We start from the raw sequence: 13,099 nt of genomic DNA, 5'->3' as shown, positions 1-13,099 counted from the left end.
AATGTGGAAAAGTGCAAACATGATGATATGTTTCCCTCTCTGTTGTCAGTTGTTCCAGTCAGTATTGCAGTATCATAGTCCTTTTACAATCATGGACTTTAGCCTTTCCCCCTGAAACCTTCTGGATTTCTATTCTGACACTGTAGAACACTGGGATGATGATAGGGCAGTGTGCTGTCTGTCAGGAAAAGCAGACTAGGAGAAAGTGTGGTCTTGTGCTGAGATAAACTCCAGAAAGTTCTGCACCTGGCCTGGGCACATGTGGTTCTCGTGTGAGACTGCACAGATGTTCACCTGGCAACCATCTGTTGCAGATTACTCTGCGGCCCTGCTTTACAATTCTCAATTGAGTTCCAGACCTAGGTAATCCCATATTTCCCCGTTGAGCCTTTCGTGATCCATGTGGGTAATACAGAGTCCCAAAAGTGTTGAATTACATAAGATAAAACAGTTACACTTTCAGTGGTTATAGAAACGTGACAAAATTTAAAAAGAAGCTAACTTGTAACTTTAGTTTGCTTATTATTTGATAGTAGTGGGAGAACAGTGAAAATCATGACGCTGGTCCCACTTCCTCGTTAGCGGTGAAGAAAACACTGGATGAACATGTTTCTTGAGAATAAACCAAAGACTCAGTACAAAAATTAATCTTACATTAGTGTCTGCTCCCATAGCTTTAATAATGTAAGTCATTTTGACCAATGTGGAAATTTTATAACAGGCTGTAGGGAGAGATGTTTCAAAGCTATGAGATTTGCTTTTTGTACATATAAGTGCACCTGCTGCAGCTCATTGGATTTGCTTTGTTTTCATTTAGTACTGTGGACATGGTGTCCTATCAGACTTTTTGATATAATGAATTATACATACATAGGGTAGAATATTGAAGTGTTTCGTTTTAGGAAGCTTCAAAAACTACCCAATGAAATAATTGTTCTTGTGAAATTTCTTGCATTAGGAAGTTTTGTTTTCTGCATTGAGTCCTTATGAGAGGTATTAAATAAATGCATGCCTTGATATTTATTAATATTTTTGAGGAAGAAACATGAACCAGTGTATTGAAGGAACTGTTTTTGGACTGCACTTTCTCTGACACTTGTTAGTCGAGCCCCAAGCCAAAAATGTTATAGTAAGGAGGCATGAGTACACCCGGGTTGGGGGTTAGAGTTGCCAAACCCCAACTGACCCTGAGAGTCATTGGCCTGATACCATTGGAGGGTGGAGAGCGTCTAGCAGTCTCATGGGGTGGGTCATTGTTCTGTCACGTTGAACACATATGTTAATACCAGTAGTATTATTAGAGATGTAAAGTGTCAGAAAAAAGTGGGTTTAAAAGCCCTCTTTTCCCCCAGGACTTTCCCCAATTTTTCCAGTAGAAACAGTGGGAATTTGGGGGCAGCATTGAAAAGAAACTCCTGTAATATTTTCTCTTTAGAATGAGTGAAATGTTTCTGAGACAAAATTTTAGCAGGGAAATTTTGTTGAGCACTGGGAAAAAAATGAGGGAAATAAAAGACAGGATTGCATACAAAATGTGTATTAGGAATGTGTGTGTGTGTGTGTGTGTGTGTGTGTGTGTGTGTGTGTGTGTGTGTGTGTGTGTGTGTGTGTGTGTGTGTGTGTAAGGCAGTCTACAGTATCAGCAATTATTCTGTACAGTATTAATGATCATTCTTATATACAATATACACAAATAGTTTTTGTTTAAATGCAGTGTTCGCAACAATTAATATTCTGTGTGTAATAATATATTATTAAAGAATTCAGTGTTTTCTCTGAATATCCTAATTTGATAATAGCCCAACTGTAAGAACATAAGAAGTGTGATGAAGTATGAGAGTGTTTCTGTCCACATAACGAACTTTTTTTGTTTGTTATATAATTTTGTTTTCTACCTTTAACTTTTATTTTTCCCTACCTGGCAGATGGTGAAAGTTAAGCTACCAATGCTACAGCAGCAATAGTGCAGCTCTTAGCAACTCCTTCTTATTAAGCAGAGGCGTAGCTCCGAGGAGGGGGTGGGACACACCGGGTGCTTTTCCCCCTTGCTATGTCTCTGTTATTAAGTATTCTTAGATGTTTTTCTTATAGAAAATGAAGATATTTCTGCTTTCAAATTCCATATGTATTCCAAATAGTACAATTTTTTGCACTAAGTTATAAATGATGTATTTTATGTTCAGTCAGCAAAAAAAGTTAAGGAAAGAAAATATTGCATATGTTTCAGTATTTCCCCATACATTTCCAGACTTTTTGCAGAAATAAAAGGAGGGGGGAGATAATTTTTTCCTGTGGTTATAAAGTTTCTGGTAATTGTCCATCTCTGAGTGTTCATTCCATATACTATAAGGAATACACCACAGTGTATCTGTGTGTAGTCTCAATTATGTAGCTTTGAACAGATGGACCATTTACCAGTAAACAAAAGTAACTTGCACTAAATGTAATTGAGCTTTGGTGCCCACTACTTCCTCTTATCTTCAAAGTTCATGCGCAGCTCCACAAGCTGGTATGCATAGAAATTTTGAAAGTCATCTGTCTGCAACATGGCACACCATTAGCTATCCTGAGAAATGTTTGCTTGTGACCATAGGATGAAATTGTTGGTTGAGGTAATTAGCATATCCGTGTTCTTCTCAAGATACATTGCATGGCATAAGACTTTAGGCTGAGGTGGATGGATTGGGATTGCAATTGTTCAGTGTCTTAATTAATGGGAAATTCCTATGTTACTCCTGCCTACAAATTCCGATTTAGACATTTCCCCCTAATAGATAGATTTAGATTACCATGCAGTAGAGTTGCCAGGTCTGAAAACCAGTAGGAGATCGGGTGGGGTGGGGATGTGTGGGGGCAGCTGTCAGTGACAATGTGATGTCACAGGAAAACCCAGAAGTGACATCACACACAGACATTTGGAAGTGATATCAGCCCTCTCTAGGAATTGCCAAAAATGCTATGATCTTACTATACTGTTTCTGGCAAATTCTAAAGAGACTTGACATCACTTCCTGGTTTTCCTAGTACTTAGTAACATATTGCCCATGAGGTTTTTTTTCTTTATCCTGTCGGGGTTAGCAGGCCAGTGGGCAAGGCCACTCGGGACATGAAATCTCCCGCTCCCAGCAGGAACATGACAGCCCTACTGTGTAGGGAGTATAAAACACTTGGCACGTTTTCAAAGGGTAAGCAGTGTCTGCATTCAGGCAATTGATTATTTTTGGAACAATTTTATTTAGACCATCCTAATTATCTTATTTTTGTCTCCTGAGAATGGTGGAGCTTAAAGCAGCCTGGATATTACACTTCCTCAGCTCTTTGACCTTCTGTTGTTAATTTCCATTGGGCAGGGTTCCAGAGTTTAAACCTATCTAAACATAATACCTCTTCAGTTCTTTAATTTGACCGGAGGCGGGGTGGGGGAGTAGATGAGGAACATTAAAGTGGCTGTTCATTTCTGAGTAAAAGGCATTCTGTATATATAAGTATGTGCATTCTTTTACTCAGGCAAGTTTCAGCATGGAGTTTTGCAATTAATGATTAAAACCAGATATGCTCAGTGAAACTAGACATTGGTTTTTCTGTTCCTGGCTCCACCTAGGTCTCACTGCAAATGGCGGAGAAACCCTGAGACTGTGTAATCAAGCAAAAAAAAAAAAAAAAAGCACAGAGAGGAAGGGAAAGAGCTGAAGAGACTGAATGTGGTCAGGCAGGAGTTAACTGATTTGGCTCCAACTGGCTAATAGCTGCCCCTCCCACACTCCCTCCCACCTTTCCCCCTTAAATTTTACAGCCAAAAGGACTAGAGACTTACTTTTTTGCAAATTAAAGTTGGGAATTCAGAAATGGAGTATGATGCTTTCTGGGAGGAGTGGCCCCCTAGCTTCAATCCTGTCAGTAATATAGGATGGGTGAAAAGCCCTGTTCAGTCTATGCAGAAGGATGAGAATTCCTTGTAGCCTTTGTTGGCATTTTCATCCTTAAGGATCTATTCTATATCTTACATAGGAGCAGTCTGTTTAGTTTGGTTGGTTTGGTTTATTAGATTTATATACTGCCCTCCCCTGGAGGGCTCAGGGCGGTGAACAACAGCTGCAAAATGACGATATCAATAATCATAACAATAAATAACAACCATCTGAAAACATAACATCAATAGACATAGAATCAGTTAACACAGCATTGTGACATATTCTAAACAACAATGAACATAGCATTTTAAACACAGGAGACTCAAACATTCACAGTAGTGTTAAAGACACATAGAAAATGGACTGGCATTTCAGCAATTCTTAAAAAGAAAAAAAGGAAAATTATACAACATGAAATCAGATGGAATCAATTTTGTTAAGAACATGGGTGGTAGCTATTGTGATCTGAATGTGAGAGGTCTCATGAAAATCCAGGAAACTCGTCAAACCACTGAATGTGTCCATTGATTACTTACAGTCCAACAATATGGGGTCACAGTGACTTTGGTATTTGTACTCATTGGGTCATTGTTATAGCTGTCAAAGTAGCAAACTGGGTTGCTTGTTTTTAATCCTGATACTGCTCTATCGTTGTGGAGAACACATGCAAGCATCTTTTCAAAGTAACCTTTACTGTTGTAATTTGATTTGCTGTTGCGAGAATCAAAATAGGTACATGTGCTGTTATGTACACTGCCAATACATTGTGTGCTTGTAAATTGTTATTAGGGTTGAATGTGGCACAGCAGCTAAATTTACATATAAAAATTTAAAACAACCTTTATTTTAAGGTAATAAATACTCAATTTTTAACAGCATTTTCTGTCCTCAAGAGAATACCGAAGAAGCTCTTTTGCTGCTGCTGATCAGTGAATCTATGGTGAGTAAGAGTTCTTTAAAATTAATTTCATTTAAAGTACATTTGCTTGTACTGCTTCTTTTATTATGGAAACATCTGTGTTTATCCTTTTTTCTTATACCATTTCCTTGGTAAAAGTAACCCATTAAGCTGTACATAGGTGTGTTTTTTTTTGGGGGGGGGGGGCAACTACAACAAGGGCTCCTGTATTTCTTTTCCCCTTTTGAGTCTAATTGGTTGTCTGGTATAGTGAATTTCTATTGGGAAAAGGGTGGGGATGAAGGAAGAGTTAACCGTTTTGCATCCCAACAGAAGGACACTGATTCACATTACAGTTTCCCTCTCCCATAACTTAGAAGCATTTCGGGAAATCCAGTCAAGGGTTCCCAAGTAATAAGTAGTTGGCCTTTGTTTGTATGTAAGGTGCAATTAAATAGCAGCTGACTTATGGAAACCCCTGTAGGGTTTTCAAGGCAAGAGACATCCAAATGGTTTGCAAGTTTCTGCCTTTGTGCAGCATCTCTGGACTTCCATGGTGGCCCTTAGTATTAGGGTTGTACAAAGTTACTTGTGAAATAGTTCACAAAGTTACTTGGACAAATGATTGGGAGGGACTGTGGTCTATATTACTGTGTATAGATTACTGTAAGGAGGATCCTAGTACGTGGTTTTTGCACTGCTTAATGCTTCATGTGAATACTTATGGTATGCTTCAGTTCTCTCTTTTAGATTTCTGGTTGGTTCCAGACTTCTACAAATGGGAAAATCCCATTTTGTTGATCACATTGACTCATTCTGTGTAGTCCACCTTTCGTCCCTGTGAGAAAGGTAGACTATAAATAGCAGAAATAATTTCATTTTTCTAGTAAGAGAATGTCTTACTGGTACAACATATAGTAGGTGCTGAATAAGCAAATGTGGCAGGAGATAAAAATAAACTTCCAACTAATGTATATCAGAAACCATAAACAGAGAAGTGTTTTAAGAAATGCTTATTGACTCTACTAGGCAGATACACAGAGGTAGCATATGTGCTGCTGTCCTTCTTGTGGAGAAAGGCTGTTCCGCTTCCTTCCATTTGTTTACAGCTTCCTTCCATTTCTCATTCATTTTGGACATTTAGGGTGATTGATTTTGAGGCACAACCATCCTTAAGAAATGCAGCTCCATCACTCTAGCAAGAAAAGTGGGGCATAAAGATGCCAATGTGTAACTCTTGCCATCTGGTAATTTAATCTTCAATAAAATACATGTTCCATCTGGATCTTTAACATTTTTGAGGATACTTGTATTTTGATTGTTTACCTTATATACTCGTGTATAAGTCTGCTTTTTCAGCACATTTTTTGTGCTGAAAAAAGCCCCCCTCGACTTATATGCAAGTGAACGGCTGAGCTTGCAGACCTGCAAAAAAGACTTGCTTTGAGGCAGCGGCTGCCAAACATCTTCACTGTGTAATGATAAGCTATCCGTGTTGAAGGACAACCTGTAGGGACTTTTTAAAAGGGGGATCTTGTTGAGCATCTTCCCTATGAAACTCTGAAGAGATACTGTCTGTGAGAGTTATATATTCCACTTCAGAACTTTTAAAGTTATTGTTGATACCATACTGCTTTTCTTTGAAATAAATATTTAAAAACATTTTTTATTGGTATCTATTTTTATTTTTGAAATTTACCAGTAGCTGCTGCATTTCCCACCCTAGTCTTATACTCGAGTCAATAAGTTTTCCCAGTTTTTTGTGGTAAAATTAGGTGCCTCGACTTATACATGAGTATATAGGGTACTTAAATGATCACTCATTTTTGGGGTATATGTCGATGCTGCAATTGGTGTGCCTAATTTCTTGTTGTTCAAAAGATGTTCATGTTTTGATTTTATATTTAATTTTTTTGTATACAATATCTTTATCTTGCTTTTGGAGGCTAGCAAGGAAAGTTTGGATTTGCATTTCTGAGACCATAAAGCAGAGTGGTGGTGGTGGTTGTTTTGGTGTTCTGATCCTTTTGACTGTGCCCAAAAGCCATGGGAAGCCTTTTAGGGAATACCCTTCGTCTCCTCCAAAAGCCAAAGGTGTAACCTGATACAGAGTTCTTTAGAACTCAGACACTTGCACACTCAGACATTTGGTCCTAATAAACTGTATTACCTGGCTTCCGTCTCTGGATTTTTCAGCCTCTATCTACCTTGGAAATACTCCACCTTTTTATGTTTATCCTTATTTTTGGTATCATTTTTCAGGCTAATCGTGATGCTGTATTGAGCAGAATACCAGAACACAGAAACGATCGCATTATCAGTTTGCAGAGCGCATCTGTAGTTTACGATTTGCTTACCATTGCCCTAGGAAGAAGAGGACAATATGAAATGTTGTCAGAGGTAGGCTTTGAAAACTTACCAAGGATTTAAATTCACCTAAGTGACAATTGTTAAGATATAGAGAGTTTATCAATTCAGTGTTGTATGGAACAATGTAGGTCACATTATAAACATTAATTTATTTTCATGGACATAGCAGGATTTTTTTTCTACTGCTTCCTTCTACCGGTTTCACAGGTAACGGTTACTGCTTAGTGGAGATACCAAGAGTATAAAACAGCTCATAGTTCCCGCAGGTAAAAGTCCAAATGTATTCTTCTAATGTACGACTTAAATGCAGCATAGTTGCCACTGATTAAATAGTATCATTCAGTGGCACATTACGGTTTATCTAGGAGAAATTAATATTCATTGAGTACCAAATTGCTGGCGGGATATGCAAATGATCCTACTTAGATTTTAAAGGTAAGGACATAATGAATAAAGAGGAGGTGCTGAAGAAATAACACAAAAGTTTGCAGTATTTCTATCTGAGAGATTACAGCATAGTGCTTGGCCAACATAAAAGTCCATAATTTGGTAGTGAAATGCGTGAGCAAATTCTAAACAAAGAAGAAGAGTTTGGATTTATACCCCACCTTTCTCTCCTGTAAGGAGACTCAAGGCAGATTACGAACTCCTTTCCCTTTTTCTCCCCACAACATACACTTTGTGAGGTAGGTGGGGCCGAGAGAGTTCTGAACTAACTGTGACTAGTGGAAGAGTGAGGAATCAAACCTGGTTCTCCAGATTAGAGTCCACCTGTTCTGCTCCCCAGGTGGTTATTTAGGTGCCTGCACCCGGCCAAAGCAGAATGTAAGACTCACTGACTCAGTTAACAGTTCAATACTTAAAGCTTTAATTGTAACAATGTTGACAGACCCTGACTCCTCCCGGGTCTAACTAAATAAAGGTTACTTTGTTGCAGAAACTTTCTGGAGTCTGGAATTTATTGTAAATACTGTGAGACTATAACATCTATAACTGTTTAACTTAAATACTGTGAATCTATAACATCTTTGACTGTCTAACTTGTTGCTGCCACCCAGCTTCCGTTGGCACCTAACTGCTGCTGTCACCCAGCTTCCGTTGGCCCCTAACTGCCAAATCAGACAGGTTGCTGGGTAATAACTGCCGTAGAACACCAGCCCTAGGGCTTCTTAAAGGGACAGAACTAAATTCGGTTCCCTCCCACTGAATACTGTACAAAACATAGCTAAACCCATACTAACTGTGGGGAAACTAAAGGGGAAATAAACAAAGGCTCTGTGGGGGCATGACACCACCTGCTCTTAACCACTACACCAGGTTGATGAAAAGATGAGAGATTTACTGTTCAGCCCTAAGCAGAGTTCCCCCATCTGTCCATTGAAGGCAAAGGGCTTCAAAGGCTGCCACTCTTCTTATTAACCATGCTACTTTGGTAGGCTTTCTGTGCTTCGCTGCTACAATGAGTCATCATATATCTGACCTTTTATTTTATGAATATCACCATAGTGATTCAAAGCTTAGGTGAGAAATAATCACTGCTGCGATACAGAAAAACAGTTTGAATTTCTTTCATTGTGTTCTTGTAATTCAGTAGCTTCTGTGTAGCTTGTAATCTTGTTCTGTTCTATAGAATGACAGCATTCACAGTGGGTAAAACAATAGAGTCCTGTTATTTTGGCAGGTGTTGGTTTCTACCAGGTAACGCTAAACATTTCTGTAAGAGTTTGTTGAAAGTTACATTTTTGGTGTATCACATGATCCAATTCTTAGATCTCACCAAACAGAATTTATAAATATTTTTTTGCGTTTTATTGCCTTGTTCCTCGCAAACACTAAATATGTTCCTCCTTTTTCCTAACTTGCTTGCTCACAAATTTCATTATTATTGTTCTTCATTTCCTTTGTTTCTTTTTGAATTCTGATAGTAACATACATATAAGTGATACTTTTATTTAAGAATTTTATATCCTGGCCTTCTGCCATAAGAACAATTGGGGTAGCATGTAAGTTTTAAATAGTTAACAGAACATTAATAGCCAGATTCTCATAATGCAGGCATCTCCAGGCATCATTTGCAGGCCTCTAAAAATAGCATTCATAAGATTAAAATTAAACAGTGATAAAAAGATCCCAAAATTATATTTTTAAAAAGCCTCCAACAGTGTCATATTAGTAAAATGAACTCCTCAGCAAGCGTTACACAGGTGATGAAGATTCAAATGAAGACCATCAACAAGTATAAATCCCTCTCCAGGAAGTTAAGTGTAAAGTTTGATTAAAAGCCCTTGAGAAGCACACAGGTTTTACTACTCTCCAGAGACCTTCAGTAAAAAAGCCAAATATGCTTCCTTTTTGAGGGAAAGCCTGGGCTTACCACAGAAAAAGCTCTGGCTCACATGTATACCAGTTTTATGTCAGTGAGTTAATTATCTGGGCAATATAGGGCCTTCAGATATCTTGCTTCAAGAATGGTCACGGTCTTAAATCAGTACATTAAAATGTACCCAGAAACCAACTGGTAGCTGCTGGTAGTGATACAACTTGGAGGGAAAGGCTAGTCATGGCCAATCCCAGGCAGCCTCTTAGGTGCTGCATTATGCACTGGTTGAAATTTCTAAACTGCCTTCAAAGGTTGCCCCTATAAAGAGCATGTTATATTAATTCAACTTGGATGTTACAAAGACATGTGCAAGAATGAATACCGTGATATGTGGGTGAAGTCTTAATATTTGTAAAAATACATATTCTGTGTGTGGGTATTAAAAAAGCAAGATAAACCATCAAGCACAGTAACAAGATTCAGATCTTGGATTGTTGTATTCGTTCACTGGGAACTGATATAAATTTCATTAATAGATTTTCCAACAATGCATTCAAATGTTAAGAGTGGTAAACCTGGGGATAACTGAATACACAACTAGCTATTGTGATAAGTACAATAACCTCTTTCGTTTTGAATAGGTGTGTGTCAGAGAGGTGATCCTATTTTTCACTTTTTCTCCATTTTGATGTTATTGCCTGTAACACTGCTTTGAAGGATCATAATTTTTACCTCAAAACTACTTTGGAAGCCTATAGACACCTTTGGAATTTTGGCACAGGGTAGGGTGTGCAACCACAAAATGGCCACCAAGGGAAGTGGGGACATACATGCACATAGGAAGCATAAGGAGTAATGTTTTAAAAGTACACTGGGAAAGAGGAGTGAGAAAGGCAACAAAGCCAGTATTATTTTAGCTTGTACAGCAGATCAGATAATCTAATGGCTAGTCAGAAGCCCTGCGGGGCAGAAGCCCCACTGGCTACAGCCACTGTCTGAGAACACTTGGTGGGTGCCAAGAAAGATCTTGACAGGAACTTGGTTATATAATTTCCAAACCGCTTAATGTGCCCTGTGAATATTTATGTGATGCTTCAGTTCTTTCTGGTGGTGCCAAATTTGTAACCTAATCCACTGGCTATCGATTATCCCTACTATGCCATTAAAGGTTATCTGTATCTCTGTATTGAATATCCCATTGTGTGAGGTGTACTGGCTTGCTATGTGAAATCTGCCTTGAGTCCCTGTGAAAAAGGCGGACTATAGATAACATAAATAAAATTAAAAGGTGGTTTTAAAAAAATCAGATAAAGAGAGACCTGAAGTGATAGGAGGAGAATAATACACTTTTTTTTCACTCTGCGCCCCATAAACTGTTTCACACCACCCCAGGTGTCTTTTCATAGCATCTCTATTCCCTGGTTTTCCTCAGTCTGTCTTTGCTTCCCCCGCCCCCCTCTGTCAGCGGTCCTTTGAACAGAGTGTAGACCTGCCAAGGTGCAGGGACCGAGAAGAGGATGTGTACAACTTGGGGTGCTGAGAGAGACACACACACATGCAAATACTATGGAGTGGAAAGGACAAATGAATGCGGGCTAACTGAGATGTGTTTAAAGAGGCCTGCAAATGATGCCTGGAGATGAAAAACTGAGTTAAAACAGAACAGGTTCAAATGCACCAAAAATGCTTTTGTGGCAATGCTTTTCTCTCTTGAATTAGTGTAAGTATAAAAGAGACTCTCAGAGCTATTTGAGTTGTGTTCCCTCTGGCTTAGAGCGTTGTGGTTTGATTAGTCATTAATTTCTGTAGTTCTCTTTACAATATTAATTCTGTTCGTACCTTTTGTGAATTAATGTGGGATTTTTTTGTGATTTTATTTTAGTGCTTAGAAAGAGCCATGAAGTTTGCCTTTGAAGAATTCCATCTTTGGTATCAGTTTGCACTATCCTTAATGGCGGCAGGAAAAGTAGGTTTCATTGCTGATTTTGTTTTATTGAATGCTGATGGAAGTGATATTGCAGGCTACATACAGTCTTCTACTCGCTGAGTCAATGGAATTTAGGTTTCTGTAACTGTGTGCCAGATTGACACCGTAGCTCAATTTATCTTCCAAAAATTGTAACGTTAGTGCTGTCACCATGACATTTGTGCAAAGCTGCATACAATTTCAGTCTGTTCAGTACTAGGCAAAACTCCCTAGAAACTCTATAGAATAAAATGTTAATCATTTTTGTTCATTTCAACTAAACATTTTATTCATTTCAACTAAAGCATGGCATAAAAGTACTTCAGCTTGCTAAAGTAAATTCTTGGCTGAGATGTATTTTTAATCTGTGTCTCTGAGCTCAACTGCATGCTTCTTTCTTTCTTTCTGTTTAAACAAGGTTTCTTCGTTGATCTTATGAAGCCTCTAGAATTAATTATCAAGGAAGAAGAAGCATGCAAATTTTTAACTATTTCTTCTCTTGGGGGAAAAAAGTCAATCCTGACCTTCTTTTACCTTTGCTGTGGAAAAATACAGGCAGTGCAATCAGAAGCAACTCAGTATTTCTTTTCCCAGTAAGAAAATGGCAAGGGAGGATATAATTAGTTTCCCTTACCCCCACCCCACCCCCCACACACAGTTTTCCTCCTTAATTAAACAATCCTGGAGGGTGCATTTGCAAAAGAAAAGTTATAGTTTTACAGTAAACATGGAGAGAGATGGGTGGCATAGCAAGCATGGATGGACGGGCGGGAGGGAGGGAGGGAGGGAGGGAGGGAGGGAGGGAGGGAGGAAGGAAGGAAGGAAGGAAGGAAGGAAGGAAGGAAGGAAGGAAGGAAGGAAGGAAGGAAGGAAGGAAGGAAGGAAGGAAGGAAGGAAGGAAGGAAGGAAGGAAGGAAGGAAGGAAGGAAGTAGAGTTTCTAAAATGCAGATGAGCAAGGGTTTTCATCCATGGGCTGGCAACCAGCAAGAGGGAGAAGGGATGGGAATGATAATGTGCTAGTGACACAACATTATTTCTAGCAGATCCCAGAAGTGACATCGCTGTGTTGGTGTGATTCTCTAGGAGCTCTACAAAACTCTCTACCAGTGTGGTGATATCCGTGCCAGGTTTTCATGGCACAACGACTCTTTCCTACTTTTCCCCCAGTGCCCTGCTGAACAGTGGTGGGAACAGCAATGGATGGCAGGAGCTGTCCAATCACAGCAAGAAACTTGACAAGTCTAATTTGAGTCCACTCTGTTCAAGTGCCAGTGTGGTGTAGTGGTTAAGATCAGTGGACTCTTATCTGGAGAACCAGCTGTGATTTCCCCACTCCTCCACAAGAGCGACAGAGTCTTATCTGATGAACCAGACTTGTTTCTGCATTCCTACATTTCTGCTGGGTGACCTTGGGATAGTCACAGTTCTTTAGAACTCTCTCAGCCCCACCTGCCTCCCAAGGTGTCTGATGTGGGGAGAGGAAGGGAAAGGAGTTTGTAAGCTGCCTTGAGTCTCCTTAAAGGAGGGAAAGGTGAGGTATAAATCCAAACTCTTCGTCTTAATATTTATCCAGCATAGCATGCTAGTCCCACAATCTCTCTCTCTCTCTCTTAGTCAAGACCTGAGCATTTGG

At 39.2% G+C, this 13,099-nt stretch overlaps 1 protein-coding gene across 4 annotated transcripts in view; it reads left to right on the top strand.

Annotated features, from left to right (window-relative positions):
- Positions 1–13,099, top strand: part of TTC7B (tetratricopeptide repeat domain 7B) — a 130,878-nt gene that overhangs the window by 52,255 nt on the left and 65,524 nt on the right. For all 4 annotated transcript variants that reach the window (XM_048485191.1, XM_048485192.1, XM_048485190.1 and 1 more), the window contains 3 exons: positions 4,788–4,851; positions 7,072–7,209; positions 11,382–11,465. In XM_048485191.1, coding sequence (XP_048341148.1) covers positions 4,788–4,851; positions 7,072–7,209; positions 11,382–11,465 — 286 coding nt within the window. The remainder of the gene's footprint in view (positions 1–4,787; positions 4,852–7,071; positions 7,210–11,381; positions 11,466–13,099) is intronic.

This window comes from Sphaerodactylus townsendi, linkage group LG02, assembly GCF_021028975.2.
Source record: "Sphaerodactylus townsendi isolate TG3544 linkage group LG02, MPM_Stown_v2.3, whole genome shotgun sequence".
NCBI lineage: Eukaryota > Metazoa > Chordata > Lepidosauria > Squamata > Sphaerodactylidae > Sphaerodactylus > Sphaerodactylus townsendi.
The sequence above is the reverse complement of the archived record's forward strand: the minus strand, read 5'-3'. Positions and strand labels throughout refer to the sequence as shown.